The sequence below is a fragment of the Erpetoichthys calabaricus genome, chromosome 3, assembly GCF_900747795.2.
Source record: "Erpetoichthys calabaricus chromosome 3, fErpCal1.3, whole genome shotgun sequence".
Taxonomy (NCBI): Eukaryota; Metazoa; Chordata; class Cladistia; order Polypteriformes; family Polypteridae; genus Erpetoichthys; species Erpetoichthys calabaricus.
Genome location: NC_041396.2, coordinates 13,418,165 through 13,442,004, shown reverse-complemented (window position 1 = coordinate 13,442,004; position 23,840 = coordinate 13,418,165). Strand labels below are relative to the sequence as shown.

Sequence of the window (23,840 nt, the reverse complement as noted above, 5' to 3'; positions counted from 1 at the left end):
CCCACCACGCTCACTCGGATGACCTCAATCAAATAGAACACCTCTGGTGAGACATTATGTTTTGGTCCATCTGATACCTCAGACTGTTCAGAAAAAACAATCTTGCTTAGCCACTAACACACAAGTGAGGTGTGCATATCGGCAAAATAAAACCTCCAAGGAGAGAGAAACTCGCTTAGCCGCTGATTGACAAAGGGGGGGTGAGCATGTCTGCAAAACAAAACCGCCGACTCTGCATTTCAATTTTATTTTCTGACGATTTCAATAGTTTCTAGGTCCCCGGACTTTTTACAGCACAGGCTTACACAGCTAGTATACAGTCATACAGTATGAAAATGTTTGTGAACCCCTCTCAGCCTGCATAATAATTGACTCTCCTTTCAACATAAAAGATAACAGTGGTATGTCTTTCATTTCCTAGGAACATCTGAGTACTGCGGTGTTTTCCCGAATAAAGATTTTTAGTGACGCAGTATTTAGTTGTATGAAATTAAATCAAATGTGAAAAACTGGCTGTGCACAAATGTGGGTCCCCTTGTCATTGTGCTGATTTGAATGGCTGTCACTGCTCAATGCTGATTACTTGGTTGGATGAGCTCATTAAGCCTTGAACTTCATAGACAGGTGTGTCCCATCATGAGATATAAAGGTATTTAAGGAGGTCAATTACAAGTTGTGCTTCCTTCCCTTTGACTCTCCTCTGAAGAGTGACAGCATGAGATCCTCAAAGCAACTCTCCAAAGATCTGAAAACAAAGATTGTTGAGTCTCCTGGTTTAGGGGAAGGCTACAAAAAGCCATCTCAGAGGTTTAAACTGTCAGTTTAAACTGTAAGGAATGGAATCAGGAAATGGAAGGCCACAGGCACAGTTGCTGTTAAACCCAGCAGGTCTGGCAGGCCAAGAAAAATACAGGAGCGGCATATGAGCAGGATTGTGAGAATGGCGACAGACAACCCACAGATCACCTCCAAAGACCTGCAAGAACATCTTGCTGCAGATGGTGTATCTGTACATCGTTCTAAAATTCAGAGCAATTTGCACAAAGAACATCTGTATGGCAGGGTGATGAGAAAGAAGCCCTTTCTGCACTCACACCACAAACAGACTCGCTTGTTGTATGCCAGTGCTCATTTAGACAAGCCAGATTCATTTGGGAACAAAGTGCTTTGGACTGATGAGACAAAAATGGAGTTATTTGGTCAGAACAAAAAGCGCTTTGCATTGTGGAAGAAGAACACCGCATTCCAAGAAAAACACCTGCTACCTACTGTCAAATTTGGTGGAGGTTCCATCATGCTGTGGGGCTGTGTGGCCAGTTCAGGGACTGGGGCCTTTGTTAAAGTCGAGGGTTGCATGAATTCAACACAATATCAACAAATTCTTCAGGATAATGTTCAAGCATCAGTCACAAAGTTGAAGTTACGCAGGGATTGGATATTCCAACAAGACAATGACCCAAAACACAGTTCAAAATCTACAAAGGCATTCATGCAGAGGGAGAAGTACAATGTTCTGGAATGGCCGTCACAGTCTCCTGACTTGAATATCATCAAAAATCTATGGGATGATTTGAAGTAGGCTGTCCATCAAATTGAACTGAACTGGAGTGATTTTGTATGAAGAATGGTCTTCAATACCTCCATCCAGAATCCAGACACTCATCAGAGGCTATAAGAGGACAGCGTCTAGAGGCTGTTAGATTTACAAAAGGAGGCTCAACTAAGTATTGATGTCATATCTCTGTTGGGGTGCCCACATTTATGCACCTGTCTAATTTTGTTATGATGCATATTGCATATTTTCTGTTAATCCAATAAACTTAATGTCACTGCTGAAATACTACTGTTACCATAAAGCATGTCAGATATTCAAAGGAAGTTGCTACTTTGAAAGCTCAGCCAATGAGAAACAAAAATCCAAAGAATTAAGAGGGGTTCCCAAATTTTTTCATATGACTGTGTATGTATATATATATATGTGTGTGTGTGTGTATGAGAGAAAACCAAAAAAGTAAAGGCAATTTGAAAATTATGTGATAACCACAACAGATCGAAGCTGACTCAATACAACATCCTCATGATGGCCGATTGGTACTTTGAATACACACAGTGCCACGATCTGCCAGTAGTCTAGTTGAAGCCAAATGAACATGGACGATCCGCTGTAGGAGTGCACCATTGTTGAACAATGCACTGTAGTGACATTTCTTGGGGCAGAGGGAGTGAAACCTGCTGCGGTGCCCTGTTTGTTCTGACACCATTTTCTAATGGCTGTTTCTCAGCAATTTGTGCTACAGTAGCTCTTCTGTGGGATTAGACCAGATGGGCTCGCCTTTGCTCCCTATACACATTTATGAGTCTTGGATCCCCATCTCCCTGTTGCTGGTTTACCAGTTATCCTTCCTCGAACCACTTTTGGTTGATACTAATTACTGCATACTGGGAACACCATAGGAGCGCTGACATTTTGAGCTGCTCTGAGCCAATCACCCAGCTATCACAATGTGGCCTTGGCACAATCACTCAGATCCTTACGCTGGCCCATTTGTCCTGCTTCCAGCACATCACCTTCAAGAACTGACTACTGAGTTGCTGCCAAATATATGCCACCACCTTAAAAGGTGCCACTGGAATGAGATAACCAATGGTATTCACTTCACTTGGCAGTGGTTTAAATGTTGTGGCTGATCGGTGAATGACAATCACTAAAGTATGAGTAATTGCAAATTGAAAGCAGTGACCTTCAGTGTGAGCCGACATCTTAATGACTGTGTCTTAGTTTACTGGGGTAAGGTGCCATTCCTGAAAACCTGTATGTACTAAAATTTCATAACATAATAACAAGTCATTTAAATGGAAAATATTTTTAAGCATTCCATTGCACCCATTTTTGCTGAAGTATCACCAAATTGCACAAAAGTTGACAGAATTAGTTAAATATTAACATTAGTCATCACTTCAAACCATAGGAAGACATTACCTTCATTAAATAATCTTTAAAAAACAACTTTACCAAGACTTCACCACTTACAATTTATTCAGTTAGCAGACACTTTTATCCAAAGCAAGTTACATAACAGGTCAACATAATCGAGTAAACTTCTGTCTGGGGGACTGTTTGGGAACAAGTGTGACAGGACAAGGGGACAAAAGTGGTCATCACAAGTGAAGAGCTAAGAACAAAATACAAGCGAGTTACACTTTGTGTCTTACAAAACTAAATTACTAATATCAACTGAACAGAAATTCAACAAACAAGAAGGTCTTCAAACAATTCTTACACTTTGAGCGACTTAGAAGTTTGAAAGGAGGTTGGCAGCTTGTTCTACCAGCTAAGATTTACACATGACAAGAGTCTGGACTGAGATTTGATGCCATGCAGAGGTGGCATCACCAGACGTTGTTCAATAGCAGATCTGAGTGTGTGAGAAGAAGTGCATGAGTGTCTCCTGTGTGTGTAAGTCTATCTATCTATCTATCTATCTATCTATCTATTATATAGTACCTTTCATATCTATCTGTCCTTCTATATATTATATAATGCATTTCATATCTATCTATCATACAGTGCATTTCATATCTATCTATTATATAGAACCTTTCATATCTATTATATAGTGCCTTTAATATCTATCTATCTATCTATAGTGCATTTCATATCTACAGTATTATACAGCACCTTTCATAGCTATCTGTCCTTCTATATATTATATAATTCATTTCATATCTATCTATCTATTATATAGTGCCTTTAATATCTATCTATAGTGCATTTCATATCTATCTATCATACAGTGCATTTCATATCTATCTATTATATAGAACCTTTCATATCTATTATATAGTGCCTTTAATATCTATCTATCTATAGTGCATTTCATATCTACAGTATTATACAGCACCTTTCATAGCTATCTGTCCTTCTATATATTATATAATTCATTTCATATCTATCTATCTATTATATAGTGCCTTTAATATCTATCTATCTATAGTGCATTTCATATCTATCTATCATACAGTGCATTTCATATCTATCTATTATATAGAACCTTTCATATCTATTATATAGTGCCTTTAATATCTATCTATCTATCTATCTATAGTGCATTTCATATCTACAGTATTATACAGCACCTTTCCTAGCTATCTGTCCTTCTATATATTATATAATTCATTTCATATCTATCTATTATATAGCACCTTTCATATCTATCTGTCCTTCTATATATTATATAATGCATTTCATATCTATCTATCTATTATACAGCACCTTTCATATCTATCTATCTATAGTGCATTTCACATCTATCTATTATATAGCACCTTTCATATCTATCTGTCCTTCTATATATTATATAATTCATTTCATATTTATCTATCTATTATATAGCACCTTTCATATCTATCTGTCATACAGTGCATTTCATATCTATCTATTATATAGAACCTTTCATATCTATCTCTCCATCTATCTATTATATAGTGCCTTTAATATCTATCTATCTATCTATCTATCTATCTATCTATCTATCTATCTATCTATCTATCTATCAGTACCAGAAATGGTGCTGATAATGTGGCCTGATCTTGTAGATGTTGCATATAGCAAGTCTTTATTTAAAGGATTGGCCTTTTGCAACTGTTTCACTATTTGTTTTGGACCTGTGATGCCCAGGTTAATGCAAAAAGAAAGGAGCAACACTCGTGTCAAGGTGAGTGAACCACAGCAAGTGCCCACCCAAGCCCACCTCACTGCAGTCCATGGAGTAGACCCACCCTATCTGGCAGGCTGTCGCGAGGTCTTTATCTGGACAACACAGCATCAGTGAGATGGATTGCGTCACCACCCTTCGGCCCTGCCCCATTATCAGGCTGTGGTGAAGTGTAGGTGATCAGGCGTTGGCACCAACATACTGGATTCTTCAATTGTCGTGAAGTGAGGGAAACCTGAATTTGAAATGGTTGACTGAGTAAAGCATTATGTGTATTTGTGTAGGCCTTTTGTTTTCCGGTTTAATGATGGTGCACTGCAGACGTTAATGCCGAGGTGTATGTTGATTACTTAAATTTCAACCAGTCTTAGTCAGGTAGTGCAGCTAGTGTTGTATAATCCTAAAATGTCCAAAAGAGGCGGCGTACATTTTGGAAAGGTGCTCTAAAGAATTAATGGTACTTGTCTTTCTTAATACGCTCGTGACTCAGTGATTCATGTAACTTACCTGGAGTAGAAAATAAAGAAACAATTACAGTTGCCGTGTTAAGCCCCCTTGGTGTGGTGTCCACTATGCTAAGGCACTAGATAAACTCAAAGGTGGCATGTTACACACTGCAATTCGAGTAACAGCAATGAGTCTTATTTTCATTTCTCTTAGGACAGCCCGATCCTTAATTCCCGCTGACTCAGACACGCAGTTGTATTCTTTATCCTCAGCTCTCCATTACTGCAGGAACCTGTTTTACCAAGGAGTAAAAAAATAAATACATAAAAGAACAGTTTATTTCTCAACAGCACTTGGCACTAGAGAGTGATGTCATTTTAGGGGAATTAAAACACATAAATCCCTGCTGTTAACTGCTTACTTATTTTATTTATTTATTTTTTATAATCCTGGTGCCTGGCTGGTTTTCCTGCCTTTTTTTTATTTTTTTGGAATGGTTGAGTCGTGATTCTTGTAAAAGGATGTACCAGCAGGGCTGTTTCCTGCCTGATAAGACACACGTCTCAACCAGGATGTTTGGGTCTCCCTGTCCCATTTAGAAAAGTCGGCGACTGAGAAAAAGGAATTCTCGGCTCGCATTGCAGGAGGAAAAAGAGTGAAGCTGATTAACGCTGGATAAACCTCAGCGTGGATGGCCTCATCTGGAGACCAGGGGGCTGATGACAGACGCCTTGATTTCTTTCCATGTTTTTGTCGATTCGACCCCAGAAAGGTCCAATGTTCTCATTAGGGTTCATTGTACAGCAAGCGTGCCACACAACATATACGGCAATGTCCCTGAACACCTCACAGACCCAGTGTCCTGGGTTCAAATTCCGTGTCCGGTCACTGTGTGTGTGGAAGCTGGCATGTTCTCCATGACGTGAAAGTTATTCTCAAGTTTTCCTCCTGTATCCCTGATCCTAATTATAATAATACATTTTATTTATATAGCACCTCCTCTTAATGTAATGTAATTGGTGACTCTAAAATGGCCACATGAGAGAGGTGTGCATTCAAATTCTCTTTGACCATGGGGTTTGAGAAGGTAGGTTACCGAGAATGATGACTGATTCTGTTTTATATAGTAATATAATAATTATAATAATACATTTTATTTATAAAGCGTCTCCTTTTAATATAATGTAACTGGTGACTCTAAAATGGCCACATGTGTGAGGCATGCGTTCATGTCCTCTGCGATACGAATCTGCTTTGCGACCATGGGGTTTGAGAACAGTAGGTTACTGAGAATGAGGAGTGATTTTTATATACTAATATAATAATTATAATAATACATTTTATTTATAAAGCGTCTCCTTTTAATATAAAGAAATTGGTGACTCTAAAATGGTCACATATGAGAGGTGTGTGTTGAAATTCTCTGCAATAGACCCTGCTTTGCGACCATGGAGTTTGAGAACAGTAGTTTACTGAGAATGATGACTGATTCTATTTTATATAGTAATATAATAATTATAATATTACATTTTATTTATAAAGCATCTCCTTTTAATACAATATAACAAGGGGGCTCCGCCCCCTGCTCGCTTCGCTCGCCTACCCCCGGCATTGGGTATCCTGAAATACATTAGTCGAGCTCGTTCGTTTTGGAGCCGTGCCCGCTTTGCCCGCGGCATTTCAGACGCGCGTTGTAGGCGCCTGCGTTCATTGATTTTATCCAGGCGGGCTCGTGTTTGTATATCCGTCAGTCAAGGTCGTTCGTTTTGAACCCATGCCTGCTTTGCTTCCGCAGTTTCAGACGCGCGTTGTAGGCACCTGCGTTCATTGATCTTATCCAGGTGGGCTTGTGTTTGTATCGTTGAGCTGTATTGTGTTTGAATTTGGTGTAAAGCGTTCAGCGGTTTGTACAATCCCAAGCAGCACATTATTCCTAACTTCACTCCGCAGTAGTGCCACTCACAATAGGCGGTGACGCCTGCGCCTTCACTCTGCAGTAGTGCCACTCACATTATGGCGGTGACGCCTGCGCCTTCCGTACTATCTTTGAGGACCTGTGGGGCCTCTGTAGCCTCTCACGTTTGACTATGGGGTGCAGCGCAAAATCCTCTTTTGTGTGTGGCTGTGTCGTTAGTCGTTAGCTATGGGCGCATTGTTGCTTCATTTCTCATTCACGTTAGTTGAGCTCTTTCGTTCTTGGGCCGTGACTCCTTCGTTCGCGGTGGATAAGACTTCACTTGCGGTTTATGAGACGCGCGCCTGCGCAGTACGTCTCATGGTCCCATCGCCGTGTACCTGCGTCCATATTCGGTTTATTCTCGGTTAGTAATATGGATTGGTGACTCTAAAATGGCCACATTTGAGAGGCGTGCGTTCATGTCCTCTGCGATATGAATCTGCTTTGCGACCATGGGGTTTGAGAACAGTAGGTTACTGAGAATGAGGACTGATTTTTATATACTAATATAATAATTATAACAATACATTTTATTTATAAAGCATCTCCTTTTAATATAAAGAAATTGGTGACTCTAAAATGGCCACATATGAGAGGTGTGTGTTGAAATTCTCTGCAATAGACTCTGCTTTGCGACCATGGAGTTTGAGAATGGTAGGTTACTGAGAATGATGACTGATTCTATTTTATATAGTAATATAATAATTATAATAATACATTTTATTTATAAAGCATTTCCTTTTAATATAAAGAAATTGGTGACTCTAAAATGGCCACAAGTGACAGGTGTGTGTTCAAATTCTCTCTGACCATGGAGTTTGAGAATGGTAGGTTACCGAGAATGATGACTGATTCTATTTTATATAGTAATATAATAATTATAATAATGCATTTCATTTATGAAGCATCTCATTTTAATATAAAGTAATTGGTGACTCTAAAATGGCCACATGTGAGGGGCGTGCATTCATGTCCTCTGCAATACGAATCTGCTTTGTGACCATGGGGTTTGAGAACAGTAGGTTATCGAGAATGATGACTGATTCTATTTTATATAATAATATAATAATTATAATAATACATTTTATTTATAAAGTGTCTCCTTTTAATATAATGTAATTGGTGACTCTAAAATGGCCACTTGTGAGTGGAGTGTGTCAATATTCTGCGATCCGAATCTGCTTTGTGACCATGGGGTTTGAGAACAGTAGGTTACTGAGAATGATGACTGATTTTATTTTATATAGTAATGTACTAATTATAATAATACATTTTATTTATGAAGCGTCTCCATTTAATATAAAGTAATTGGTGACTCTAAAATGGCCACTTTTGAGTGAAGTGTGTTAATATTCTCTGCGATACGAATCTGCTTTGCGAACTGTTTCCTCCTGCTTGGATGAGATTGAGACCTGGATGTCCAAGAACTTTCTTAAGCTGAACAGCACCAAAACTGAAGCTCTTTTAATCGGTACCCACTATCAACTTCGTTCCTCCATAAATTTCCTTTTCTGGCCATACCATTACTTTCTCCCCTTCTGTTACTAATTTGGGTGTCAAATTAGACTCCAATCTGTCATTTGATACACATGTCCATAACACCTCTGTAAAATTGCATTCCTTCATCTTCAAAACGTAGCCAAACTCCGTTTCTGCCTTTCCCTTTGTGATGCTGAAAAGCTGGTTCATGCCTTTGTCTCCTCCAGGCTGGACTATTGTAATGCATTCATCATTGGGATCTCCAGCAAGAGCCTTCAACAAATCCAAAATAGTGCTGCAAGGATCCTAATGAGGGCGCAGAAATATGTCACCAATCCTTCGGTCACTTCATTGGCTCCCTGTTCACCTCCAAATTGAATACAAACTCTGTTTGCTCACTCATAAGTGTATCCATGCTCCACAATACCTTAAGGAACTTCTTATTTTACAATCCACTACAAGAAACCTTCGTCTTGCAAATACCCACCGCCTTCGTCCCCCCCTGTGGCCAAACTTCGTACAATACTTAAAGTTTGAGAAACACTGTCCTAAGGGTTTCCTGATGTCTCTAATGGCTTTATTCTCATTCGTCAGCCTCATGATGGCTTCTTTGACTTCCATCGTCACTGCTCTTGTCCTCATGTTGAACAATGTCAACTACAGACTCCAAAGGTTGAAGCAAACTGAGGTATCTTATGAAGCCATGAAACCCACCTGAGAAATCATAGACATCTGTAACACCTAACATTACAGTGCCCTGAAATGGGGGGCCATATAGAAAACAGGTTGTGTGACCGAAAAGTCTTCAAATTCCCTTAAATGAAAGCCTGCACTGTGCATTTTAATCACAATGTCCAAAGATGTCTGATTTGTAATTTGAAAATGTGGAGCAGAAGGGGAATCATTGAAAAAATGTGTGAATTTGTCGCAAACATTATGGAGGGCACTGTAAATAACAGGAAATGTGAGCATACATATTTAATTTATTTTATATTTAAATAAATAAATTTAAAATAAATTTTATAGTCATGTGAACGCAGTGGTAAACTCTTGCTTTTTCCAGTTGAAGTGGCTGTCAAAAATCAAGCCTGTTTTGTTTAAACGCAACCTTGAAAGAGTGATATGTGCTTTTATAACCTTTTGTCCAGATTACTGCAATGCGCTTCTTTTTAGAATTAGCCAGGCATCCATTGCTCGCCTACAGCTGGTTGAAAATGCCACTGCTCGATTTTTAACTGGCACAAGAAAGCATGAGCATGTTACCCCGATTTTGGCTTCCCTTCACTGGCTTCCAGTTCGTTTTTGAATCCAACTTAAGATCCTTGTATTTGTTTTTAAATCCTTTAATGGTTGTGCCCCATTTTGTTTGTCGGAACTGCTGCACCCTTATGTACCGTCTCGCTCTCTCAGGTCAGCAGACCTGATGCTTTTATGTGTTCCTAAGACACGATGCAAACTCCGAGGTGATTGGGCTTTTTCAGTGGCAGCTCCAAAACTCTGGAATGATTTGCCATTGCACATTAGGAAGGCTCCTTCATTCGCTGTCCTTAAATCTTATTTAAAAACGCACTTTTACTCCCTGCTGGCCTTTAACCAAGTGTGATAGATAGATAGATAGATAGATAGATAGATAGATAGATAGATAGATAGATAGATAGATAGATAGATAGATAGATAGAATTAATAAAGTATCCATCTAAGGGGAAATTCACATACCCCAGCAGCAGCAGCATACTGATAAAGAAACAATATTAAATTAAAGAGTGATAAAAAATGCAGGTATAACAGACAACAACTTTGTATAATGTTAACGTTTACCCCCCCGGGTGGAATTGAAGAGTCACATAGTGTGGGGGAGGAACGATCTCCTCAGTCTGTCAGTGGAGCAGGACGGTGACAGCAGTCTGTCACTGAAGCTGCTCCTCTGTCTGGAGATGATCCTGTTCAGTGGATGCAGTGGATTCTCCATGATTGACAGGAGTCTGCTCAGCGCCTGTTGCTCTGCCACAGATGTCAAACTGTCCAGCTCCGTGCCTACAATAGAGCCTGCCTTCCTCACCAGTTTGTCCAGGCGTGAGGTGTCCCTCTTTTTTATGCTGCCTCCCCAGCACACCACCGCATAGAAGCGGGCGCTCGCCACAACCGTCTGATAGAACATCTGCAGCATCTTATTGCAGATGTTGAAGGACGCCAGTCTTCTAAGGGAGTATAGTCGGCTATGAGACACATATATGATAAGATACAACATATATGATATGTTGACTATCTGTTTACTTTTTATTATGAATTTCTTCAGCTCTTATGTGTTTCTGTTTGTTTTTCCTTTTGGTTATTGTGTGTCTGATATGTTGGGTTTTTATTGTACAGCACTTTGGTCAGCCTTGATATTGTTTTTAAAGTGCTTTATAAATAAATAAATAAAATGTAATTATATGTGTCAGAAAATATATTTTTGTTCCTTATTTTGGTACGTATTTAAATTATTGCTGATTCCATCTGCAAGAAGCACATAGTTCCATTGTGCTCATCAAGTGGGAATGACTAAATACAGAGAACAGTGTAATGAAAATGCCAGTGTTTGTGAGAAACCATGTTTACTACTATGGGAAACAGGCCGGACACAGACAAGCAGACATCGTTAAAGCACCACAACACGTTTATTTAAAGATAATATTTACAATAAAGTGAACACGCACAACCCACTTCACTCCAAAGTCCAGGCCTTCTTCCTCAATGCCCTGTCAGGTCCACCACCACTCCTCTCCACGAAGACTTCGTCCTTCTTCCACCCGACTCCAGCCATCGAATGGAGGGAGGCAGTCCCTTTTATAATCACCTGGATGTGCTCCGGGTGTTTTCCGATAAGCTTCAGCCGGCACTCCCCAGTGTGGCGGAAGTACCGGCTCTGCACCCAGAAGCACTCCGGGTGCCCCTGGTCCTCTTCCCCCCCAGTACTTCTGGGTGTGGCGGAAGTGCTGAGGTCCAGGTCTCTGTAGGCATTAGGGTTGAGCTTTCAAGCTCAGTTCCCGTGGTCCCCAAAGCAACCAGGGCAGTCACCCCCTCATGGTCTGGAGGAGGGTTCTCCCAGGCGTCCCGGCTGGGAACCACCCTCAGCCGCTTGCCACACTACATAGTTGTTAATTACAGTGTATCCTCCATGTGTTCTGATATTTTTATATTTCTGAATGTTCTACAACAGAGGTGGGCAAAGTCGTTCCTGGAGGGCCGCAATGGCTACAGGTTTTTGTTCCAACCCAATTGCTTAATAAGAAGCACTTAATGCTCAAGTAACACTTCTGCTTCACTTTAGTGGTCTCGCATGTTACAATTTTGAACCCTAATTGCTTACTTTAGACTTAAACAGCTGAATTCTCAGTTTTTAGTTGCTCCTGATTAGCACCTAGACAAAAGAAACCAGCATTTCTCCATTTAGCTTGTTTCCATTGACACCTGTGTGTATTTATCATGCACTATTTAGCTTAATTATATACTTGGAAGGAAAGTCAAGAGAAAAAAGTGAAGGACTGAGAATTGCTCGTCCATTTTAGACTTCAAATTATTTGTTTGATATCCTTAGAAAGGGGAAGAAACTCTCGGATATGAGAATGACGTGACATGGCAGAGTTAAAGCACTAACAGGCCATGAAAATAAATTATTGGCAAGGATTGTTTTCTAATGAAGCAACTGGGTTGGACCAAAAACCTGCAGCCACTGCAGCCCTTCAGGACTGACTTTGCCTACGCCTGTTCTAGAATGAAAGTGTCATTGTTTTAAGTAAGATTCCTGCCTGTTTTTCAACTTTATGTAAACTACGTGGGTCGATTACATACCCTAAAGGTGCCATGTTTTTCAACGTAATAGGAGGCGTAAACGCTAAGCAGCTCTGCTAACGTCTACAATGGAACAGCACCCTCTGCAGGGAGGTTCTTGACTTGCATTAACTGCTGCCTGCTTGCCTGTAATCTCATGATAAAGTTCATCTTTCCATTTCCTAACCCACTTATCTAATGAAGGACTTCAATGGCTCAAGCCAGAATGACATGCCAGTTCCTCAGAGGCCACTAATGGATACACTTACACTTGGTTGATTCAGAGCTGACAATCAAGCCATTTTCCATGTACGATGAGGTAGGAGAAGTGAAGTAAACCATAGAAAAAACCCACAAAGATATAAAGAAGGAGAACATGGAAACTCCATTGAGTGACAGGTCTGGGGTTTGAACCCAGGACTCACTTACGAATCACTGCCCCCTTTCTAAAGGCTAAAGGAATAATCTGGAAATGGAGTTTTCATCTCAATGCACTCATTTAAGGTTTACAGAAACCACAATTCCAAGAATTCACTACCCGCACCTCAGATTATATTTGCTAAACAGACACGTGTACATGTAGAATGCAATAAAAAATTAATGAGTTCCAAGAAGGTGCGTCAAAGGTGAAGCAATTCTTTTTTTTTTTATTCCTTAATAACAAGGTTTATGGTTGAATGTTTGGCTCACCTCTGCATTCTAATCATGGCTGCCGTTACTTTGGCTCCACAGCTCGGACTCTTCTTCTGATTCATTTTTTGGCTTTTTTACCAGAGGGTGGCTTCGCCTGTTTAGAAAGGACAAGCTTACTGGTAAAAGGAGGCAGAGTGGGTGGCTGAGGCAATGCTTTCTGCTGCTGTTTCAGCTCCAGGATCTCCCGGGTCAGTTTCAGCTCCTCGGCAAACAAATCGCGAACAATCTCCAACTGCGTCTTCAGTGTCTGCTGCACCAGTTTTTCCAGAACCTGTGGACAAAAGACAGAAAAGTTACACAAATGGAGCCACACGTGTACTACTTTGAACTCTAAAGGTGTTTGTTCTTCTTAGAGCATATGTGTCACAGCTATCTGGGGACCATCACTCAACATTAATGTATAGTTTGTGTGTTCTCCATGCGTCTGTATAACCCTTCCCCGCTCCTCTGGTTTCCTCCTTCACCACAAAGTCAGACATTTTGGGTTAACTAGTAATTCTAAATTGGTCAAAATGAGACTGCGTGGCCAAGTATGCTGCGTCATTGACCGGGATCTCCTGTATGATTACAGAGTCCTTGGCCGACCAGACCCTTTGTGATTACAGAGCTCACCAGTGCCTTCTTTCTTCTTCATGATATTCCATACAGTTGATTTTCTGATTGGATGTCTCCAATGGTTTCATTCTCGTTCTTCAGCCTCATGATGGATTCTTTGACTTTCATTGCCACAGCTCTTGTCCTCCATGTTGAACAACTACAGACCCAAAGGGTAGAAGCAAGCCCAGGTATCGTATGAAGCCATGAAACGCACCTGAGGAATCACAAACACCTGGGACACCAATAGTCCCAAACATTATGGTGTCTTGAAATGGGGGGGCCATGGCGAAAAAAAGTGTAATTTCTACATGCTGTGACTGAAATGTATCCAAATCCCCTTAAATGATAGCCTGCAATGTGAACTTTAACTACAGTGCATCCGGAAAGTATTCACAGCGCATCACTTTTTCCACATTTTGTTATGTTACAGCCTTATTCCAAAATGGATTAAATTCATTTTTTTCCTCAGAATTCTACACACAACACCCCATAATGACAACGTGAAAAAAGTTTACTTGAGGTTTTTGCAAATTTATTAAAAATAAAACAACTGAGAAATCCCAGGTACATAAGTATTTACAGCCTTTGCTCAATACTTTGTCGATGCATCTTTGGCAGCAATTACATCCTCAAGTCTTTTTGAATATAATGCCACAAGCTTGGCACACCTATCCTTGGCCAGTTTCGCCCATTCCTCTTTACAGCACCTCTCAAGCTCCATCAGGTTGGATGGGAAGCGTCGGTGCACAGCCATTTTAAGATCTCTCCAGAAATGTTCAATCGGAATCAAGTCTGGGCTCTGGCTGGGCCACTCAAGGACATTCACAGAGTTGTCCTGAAGCCACTCCTTTGATATCTTGGCTGTGTGCTTAGGGTCGTTGTCCTGCTGAAAGATGAACCGTCGCCCCAGTCTGAGGTCAGGAGCGCTCTGGAGCAGGTTTTCATCCAGGATGTCTCTGTACATTGCTGCAGTCATCTTTCCCTTTATCCTGACTAGTCTCTCAGTCCCTGCCGCTGAAAAACATCCCCACAGCATGATGCTGCCACCACCATGCTTCACTGTAGGGATGGTATTGGCCTGGTGATGAGCGGTGCCTGGTTTCTTCCAAACGTGACACCTGGCATTCACACCAAAGAGTTCAATCTTTGTCTCATCAGACCAGAGAATTTTCTTTCTCATGGTCTGTGAGTCCTTCAGGTGCTTTTTGGCAAACTCCAGGTGGGCTGCCATGTGCCTTTTACTAAAGAGTGGCTTCCGTCTGGCCACTCTACCATACAAGCCTGATTGGTGGATTGCTGCAGAGATGGTTGTTCTTCTGGAAGGTTCTCCTCTCTCCACAGAGAACCTTTGGAGCTCTGACAGAGTGACCATCAGGTTGTTGGTCACCTCCCTGACTAAGGCCCTTCTCCCCCGATCGCTCAGTTTAGATGGCTGGCCAGCTCTAGGAAGAGTCCTGGTGGTTTCGAACTTCTTCCACTTATGGATGATGGAGGCCACTGTGCTCACTGGGACCTTCAAAGCAGCAGAAAGTTTTCTGTAACCTTCCCCAGATTTGTGCCTGGAGACAATCCTGTCTCGGAGGTCTACAGACAATTCCTTTGACTTCATGCTTGGTTTGTGCTCTGACATGAACTGTCAACTGTGGGACCTTATATAGACAGGTGTGTGCCTTTCCAAATCATGTCCCGTCAACTGAATTTACCACAGGTGGACTCCAATGAAGCTGCAGAAACATCTCAAGGATGATCAGGGGAAACAGGATGAACCTGAGCTTAATTTTGAGCTTCATGGCAAAGGCTGTGAATACTTATGTACATGTGCTTTCTCAGTTTTTTTATTTTTAATAAATTTGCAAAAATCTCAAGTAAACCTTTTTCACATTGTAATTATGGGGTGTTGTGTGTAGAATTCTGAGGAAAAAAATGAATTTAATCCATTTTGGAATAATGCTATAACATAAGAAAATGTGGAAAAAGTGATGCGCTGTGAATACTTTCTGGATGCACTGTATGTCTGATTTGTAATTTTTAAAATGTGGAGCAGAAGGGTAGAAGAGGGGTAGATCAAGGAAAAATCTGTCTTAGTCCCAAACATTATGGAGATCAGAGTTACATGTGTTTTAGAGGGTAGCTGCTAGTTGCCACAGATCTCACGGACAGACATGTGCTTTTCTCCCCATGCGGGGAACGCTCTCCCATCAGAGCTGAACACGATCAGATATAGTGGAACCGTTTGTTGTTGGGGCATACCTACCCTCTGCTTGACCAGAATTACATTTTTAAAAAATTTTTTGATTTGTAAAAGTTTGTCCTATTTCACTACTATGTGGGCAGAGCCACGGGGGACAGCTAGTGTATATATATATATATACATATATAGTCCCACAGAAGCTCATGAGAGGCAGCCAATGGGCTTGGCTGAGTGTGATATGCTGGAACAAGGGTTAAAGGGATGCATTAACGTCTTTTCTATTTCCCCTCCACATCCTCCGAACAGAAGTCTGCCTAACTCCACCTTTAATTCCAGAACCTTCCCTGTCTGTGACCTCACTTCCAGTTTCAACCCCTTGGACACACCCCTTTGTCCTCAACAGCTATAAAGACAGACACTTTTTCCTCAATCACAGGTCCCGTTTTGGACAGCGCCTGAAGTGACTACTCATCTCCATTGAAATTAACTATATTTTCCTTCACAGAAATTCGAATATACAGAGTGGAATCCAAAACCTTTATCTGTCTGTTTTTGTCTATATACACACAATATACACACACACACACTATATATATATATATATATATATATATATAGCATCTTTCTTTCTTTTTAATTTTCTTGCTTTATAGTCATTCTGGTGTGTGTTCAGACCATAATGTGTGTGTGTATATATTTGTTTATTTTCTGTCTATTTATGCATTCATTTATTTAAAGAGCTTTTGTAAAAAAACAAATTTTCCTCAGGGGACAAATAAAGTTAGTTCTTGACAAAAATCTATCTATTTATTATATAGTGCCTTTAAATAATCTATCTATCTGTCTGTTGGTCGTACCAGAAATAGTGCTGATGATGTCGCTTGATCTTGGAGATGTTACATATAGCAAATCTTTATTTAAAGGAATGGCCTTTTACACTATTTCACTATTTGTTTTGGACCTGTGATGCCCAGGTTAAAGGAGCAACACACGTGCCAAGGTGAGTGAACCACAGCAATTGCCCGCCCAAGCCCACCTCACTGCAGTCCGTGGAGTAGACCCACCCCATCTGGCAGGCTGTCGCGAGGTCATCATCTGGACATCACAGCATCAGTGAGGTCCAGGGTGCTCTGGAGCAGATTTCTCACTAAGGATATCTCTGCACTTTGCTCCTTTCTGCTTTCCCTCAGCCCTGCTCAGTCTCCTAATCAACTGTCGCACCAACCTACAGCAACCGCGCAGCGTGATGCTGCCACCACTTTGCTTCACTGCTGGAATGGCACTGCATATGTGAAGAGCTGCACCAGGTTTTATCTAGACATGACATTTAGAATTGAGGGCAGCCAGTTCAATCTAGGTTGCCTTAGACCAGAGAATCTTATTTCTCCTAATTCTGACAGTCCTTAAGGTGAGAGAAAGAAGGGACCTTAACTCTTAGTTTTCAGGAGGGAATGTTGAGTCTTTTTTTTAATTAAGATCAAGCGGTTATCCCCATCTAAGATGTTTTGAAATCTAAGTAGACCTCAGTGTTAACTATTGCAGTGCACCACACAATGTGTATCTCTCTGTTATATGCCATTTGGAATGGGATTCGTAAAAGCAGAGCTAATGTTTGGGATGCACCATCTGTTGGAATGAAAAACGCCTCCCTCATAAATGCCGGATGAGACTCTACTACATTGGGCCCCTGAGCAAGGCCCTTAACCTGCAATCCCTCGGTCCCGGTTATGACGTTACTCTGCATTCAGCCCTGCGAGCAGGTCCTCCAACTTACAGGGAAAAACCTGGGGGTTGGTGGCAGGATTGGCACTCCAGCCAGCCTCCGTAAAAAACCTCAGAGTGTTCAGTGTGGTGTTGAGGTGTCACCCGTTGCACGGCTGCACTTGGAGCTCAATCCGGGTGGTATGCTGTGTAGTGGGTGCGGCAACGTGCTGTAATCAGTGCAGGCTCCCACCCTCTTCCTCCTCTCTGTAATGTTATGTTACATTATGTATAGATGTTTCTGTTATATGTCATTTAGTATAAGCATATATTTAAAGAAAGAGCTTCTGTAAAAAGCCAAATTTCCCCCTGGGGAGAAATAAAAAAAAGTTATAGTTCTAGTTTATCAGGTAGTTTAGAGTGATCTGTTAACCTTGAAATGCTGGAAGACAATAAAGAAGAACCAAGCAGGCACACAGCAAGAACATGAAAACTTGTCACAGATAGCCACCAGTATGGAAACCGAACCCTGGTCCCCTGGAAGTCTACAGTCTACAATATAAAACTTGACTCTTTGCTTTACTGTTTCAGCTTTATTTTTTTTTGCTTTACCCCAGTTTCAGATAAAGTTTCTCTAATCCTGTCGTCCTTTTCATGGATTTTAAACCTGGAATCGGCAGAATGGAGCAGGGCATATCTGTCCGGTGCAGCTGCCTGCATCTTCTGCATGTTCCCGCTCACTTTGTTGTTCAGGCCATGATGTTCCAGGCCATTATGACTACTGCGGAGAGTACGAGCCTGTGCCCACTCCCCACCCCCTCAATTCTCCCCCACCACCCCAACTTCTAAATAATGGCAAAACAAAACAGCAGCACCTTATGAAAAGAGTCCATCGTGCATTCAGAATCCGTGGAAGAATGGAGCAGACTCTGCCTCGGGACTCCTGCCACATGGCACCTGCCCACAGATCCAGGCAGGGCCCACGGCAAGAGAACAAAAAAAAAAAAAAAAATAATTAAAAACAGAGGGCATGCACCTTTTAGGCAAAATAAATTACAGTGCTGGCTACCTGTTTTTAGGAGATATAATTAATCTATGTAGAAAAAAAAGAAAATCAGTGCCTCTGAAATGAAAGTTGCCAGCAAAATAAAAATAAAGCAGAAAATGCATAAACAGGCACATCTGGTTAAAAAAAAAAAAGAAGGCATTCTGAAAAGGAAGACCAAAGCAAAAAGATAACTGGGATTTAACTGTATAACCTGTAAACAGTACAGCAAATGAGGTTAGCCTTACTGGGTAGGGAAACTATAATTTGATCATAAATGTAATTCACATGTTTACTTTCTTTAATTAAAAGTATTACCTGTCCATTTTTCAAACTCTCTTATTCCAAATGAGGATCAAACTACAACCGGGCACTGAGCAGCATGAATCAAGAAACACAGCTCCTCACAAAGGGGGATTCGTACGCACAGCCAGAGCCACAATGGGCCCATTTAGAGTCGCTGGTGAGCCTAACCTGCTCAATGTCAGGATGGGGAAGAAAACCTGAGAATACAAATGGGGACAACTGTGTTGGTAACCCTTACAGCTCGTTGAACAACTGCTGCAGGCCCCCTGAAAAGTGATGCCATGACAAGCAATTGTACCCCTGTGTACCTGCATGCCTTTGACATGTCATCGAGTAAAGCAAAGCAAGTGTGGCATGAGATCAAGTGCTGCTTATTCTACAAAGGTCTTCTAAAATGGCCTGGACACATTTGTCAGGACCCCTTGAAAAGATCCCAAATAATTGGATTTTTCAAATTTGCTCTTCTGCGGTGGGTTGGCACCCTGCCTGGGATTGTTTCCTGCCTTGTGCCCTGTGTTGGCTGGGATTGGCTCCAGCAGACCCCCGTGACCCTGTGTTCGTATTCAGCGGGTTGGACAATGAATGGATGGAAATTCGCTCTTTTCTTCAATTCATATCATGCATTCCTTTAATTGGTCAATCAGTCATTCAGCCGATTTAAACGGAGACAAGTCGTCACTCTGCTGTTGGTGTCATTGTGTGTCCCACACTGAACGTGGACCAGAGAAAGCAAAAGAGAGAGAGACGTCTGAGGGGATCAGAAAGAAAATGACAGACCAGCATGTGAAAGGCAAAGGCTAGATGACTACCATCTCCAAGCAGCTTGATGTTCCTGTGCAAATATTATGAAGAAGCTGAAGGCCCATGGGACTGTAACCAACCTGTGTGGGCGTGGCCACAAGAGGAAACTCGACCCCTGAATGGACAGAAGGATAATGAGAATGACTGACAAAAAGCCAAGGACAACATCCAAAGAGATATGAGCTGAACTCCAAGGTCGAGGTCCATTAGAGTCTCATCACACCATCTGTCACCTTTTGAGTGACAGTGGGATCAATGGAAGAAGACCCGGGAGGATTCAGGACAAGCCACACTACTTCATGGAGAATGTCCTTTGGACAGATGAGACCAAACTGGAGCCTGTTAGCAAGTCACATCAGCTCTGTGTCCATAGGCGAGAAAATTAAGCTTTCAAAGAAAAGAACACCAGAGCTACTGTGAAACATGGAGGAGGCTCAGTTATGTTTGGGGGGCTGCTTTGCTGTGTATGAAACAGGGGTGCTTTGAGTCTGTGCTGAGAACAATGAAATCTAAAGACTATCAAGACATTCAGGAGTGAAATGTCCTGCCCAATGTCAGAAAGCTCCGTCTCAGTCGCACTGACGGTTGTGCAGCAAAATATTAGGTGAAGGGTCCCACCATTTTTGTCTATGTCATTTTCATTTGTGTTATTGTTTGTGATATTCTGTTGAGTCAAAACTTCTAAAGCAATGCCAGATTTTTGCTGAATATGGAATTAACGATGATGGCTGCCAGTTACTTTTCTTAGTTTCAAGTTATACCAGAGACAATCGTGGGTGTCAAGATAGATGGATAGATTGGAAAGACACTAAATAATAGATAGATAGACAGAGACAATTGTGGGTGTGAAGATAGATAGATAGATAGATAGATAGATAGATAGATAGATAGATAGATAGATAGATAGATAGATAGATAGATGAGGTGCCACATGGTGATGTTTTTAGATGGGTGCAGAATTGGCTCAGACGCAGGAAGCAGAGGGTGATGGTGCGAGGAACCTCATTAGAATTGGGTGATGTTAAAAGTGGTGACCAGCAGGAGTCAGTGTTAGGGCCACTGCTATTTTTAATATATATAAATGATTTAGACAGGCATATAAATAACAAGCTGGTAAAGTTTGCAAATGATACCAAGACAGGTGGATTAACAGATAATTTGGAATCCATTATATCATTACAGAAGGACTTGGATATCAGACAGGCTTGGGCAGATGAAATTTAATATCAGTAAATGTAAAGAATTACACATAGGAAGGAAAAATGTGAGGTTTGAATACACAATGGGTGGTCAGAAAATCGAGAGTCCACCTTATGAGAAGTTATCGACTTCCCGACAGTGTTCAGAAGCCATTAAGAATGCTAACAGAATGTCATGTTATATAGCGTCTTGATGTGTGGAGTACAAGTCACAGGAGGTTCTGCTCAGTCCTTAGAACACACTGGTGAGGCCTCATCTGGAGTACTGTGTGCAGGCTATAAAAAAGGACATAGCAGCACTAGAAAATGTCAAGAGAAGAGCGACGAGGCTGATTCAGGGCTACAGGGGATGAGTTATGAGGAAAGATTAAAAGAGCTGAGCCTTTACAGTTTAAACAAAAGAAGATTAAGATGAGACCTGAGTGAAGTGTTTAAAATTATGAAGGGAATTAGTCCAGTGGATCGAGACAGTTATTTTAAAATTAGTTCATCAAGAACACGGGGACACAGTTGGAAATTTGTGAAGGGGAAATTTGGCACAAACATTAGGAAGTTTTTATTTACACAAAGAACGATAGACACTTGGAATAAGCGACCAACTAGTGTGGTAGACAGTAAGACTTTAGGGACTTTCAAAACTCGACTTGATGTTTTTTTGGAAGAAATAAGTGGAAAAGACTGACGAGCTTTGTTGGGCTGAATGGCCTGTTCTCGTCTAGAGTGTTCTTATGTGAAAGGCACTATATGATAGATAGATAGATAGATAGATAGATAGATAGATAGATAGATAGATAGATAGATAGATAGATAGATAGAAATTTACCATCATGATGAGGTTTTTTTACCCTGTATATCTGATCGTTTTTGATTTACGTTTTCGTTTTTTCAACCTTTTGGCTCTGACCGCCACTTGTTGAAACGATTCCTCTTTTTGTCTAGTCTTCATCTCTTGGCCTGTTCACTCATTTTATTTCACTGTTAAACTAATCATTTCCATCTGGACTGACTCAATAGAGAAAGTAAAGAAACAATAAAAATGACCAGAAGACACGTGGGTCAAGAACATGCCAAGGTCTGATACTGACAGTCAAAAAGGTCCCTCATCAAATAAAAACAGAACACACTCAGAAATTGGAAAGAGTTACAAAGCAGACAGAAATTCGTTAATCAGGTTCTTTCCAATTGAAAGCCTTTTGCACAGCGGATTTAAAGGTTATCCATCAAAGTTGGATTTCCCATAAAGGTCGGGAGTGACCTTTGACACGACACTCTAATGATGTCACAAATGAGTGCTCACCAGGGAATTCTGTGATTGATTTATACAGCTAATGCAAAAGCTTAAAATAGTTGTGTCTGCGGTCTATCAGCAAAACGTAAATTCTGCACTTTGTAACAGTGCAATATACAAATAAAACCGATCTTTAATTTCAGAATTTCTGAATGTTGAAATTCCATATAATTAATATACACCAATCAGCCAAAATATTAAAACCACCTGCCTAATATTGTTTAGGTGCCCCTCATGCCACCAAAACAGCTCTGACCCGTTGAGTCCCAGACTCCTCAAGACCTCTGAATGTGTCCTGTGGTGTCTGAACCAAGATGTTAGCAGCATATCATTTAAGGTCTGGAAGTTCCGAGGTGGGATCTCCATGGATTGGACTTCTTTTTTTCAGCACAGTCCACAGATACTCAATCAGATTGAGATCTGGGGAATTTGGTGGCCAAGTGAACACCTTGACCTCCTCGTCATGTTCCTCAAAACATTCCTGAACATTTTTTTGCAGTGTGGCAGAGCACAGTATTCTGCTAACAGAGTCCACTGCCAACAGGGAATACCATCGCCATGAAGGGGTGTATGTGGTCTGGGTTGTACGTGTCAAAGGAACATCTGCATGTATGCCAAGACCCAAGGTTTCTCAAGGTAGAACACTCTCCAGAGCATCACACTGGCTCTGCTGGCTTGCTAACTTCCCATAGTGCATTCTGCCACTATTTCTTCCCCAGGTAAATGACGCACACTCACCTGGCCGTCCATATGATCTAAAAGAAAATGTGACTCATCAGACCAGGCCACCTTCTTCCATTTCTCCATGGTCAGGTTCTGATGCTCATGTAGTCATTGTAGGCACTTTAGACAGTGGACAGAGGTCAGCATGGGCAAACTGACCAGTCTGTGGCTACAGAACAAGCTCTGACACATTTCTCTCAAGGCCAGCATTAAGTTTTTCAGCAATTTGTGCTACAGTAGCTCTTCTATGGGATTGGACCAGGTGCCTAATATTCTGTCCCCATGCGCATCAATAAGCCTTTGGCACCCAGGACCCTGAATAATGAATGGCACCAAAACATCATCCGAAAGCAACTTCTCCCAATCATCCAAGAATAGTTTGGTGACCAACAATGCCTTCTCTAGCATGATGAAGCACCATGATGAAGGCCATAAGGCAAAAGTGAGAACTAAGTGGCTCGGGCAACAAAACATCGAAATTTGGGATCCATGGCCAGGAAACTCCCCATTGAGAACTTGTGGTCAAGAGGCGGGTGGACAAACTAAAACCCACCAATTCTTATAAACTCCAAGCTTTAATTATGCAAGAATGGGCTGCCATCAGTCAGGATTTGGCCCAGAAGTTGACTTCTAGCCTGCTAGAGCAAATTTTAGATGTCTTGAAGAAGAAAGAAGGGCCTGCACTGCAAATATTGACTCTTTGCATGAACTTCACGGAATTGTCAGTAAAAGCCTTTGAAACCTCTGAAATGCTTGTAATTCTACTTCAGTGTACCATAGAAACATCTCAGAAAAAGATCTAAAAACACTGAAGCAGCAAACTTTGTGAAAACCAACACTTGGGTCATTCTCAAAACTTTTGGCTGCAACTGTATTCAATGGTATTCA

At 41.2% G+C, this 23,840-nt stretch overlaps 1 protein-coding gene across 1 annotated transcript in view; it reads right to left on the bottom strand.

Moving 5' to 3' along the window:
* Positions 1-12,944: 12,944 nt before the first annotated feature.
* c3h8orf74 (chromosome 3 C8orf74 homolog) overlaps positions 12,945-23,840 on the bottom strand; it is a 77,556-nt gene continuing 66,660 nt past the window's right edge. The window contains exon 5 of the mRNA XM_028796382.2: positions 12,945-13,372. Coding sequence (XP_028652215.1) covers positions 13,160-13,372 — 213 coding nt within the window. The 3' untranslated portion in view covers positions 12,945-13,159. The remainder of the gene's footprint in view (positions 13,373-23,840) is intronic.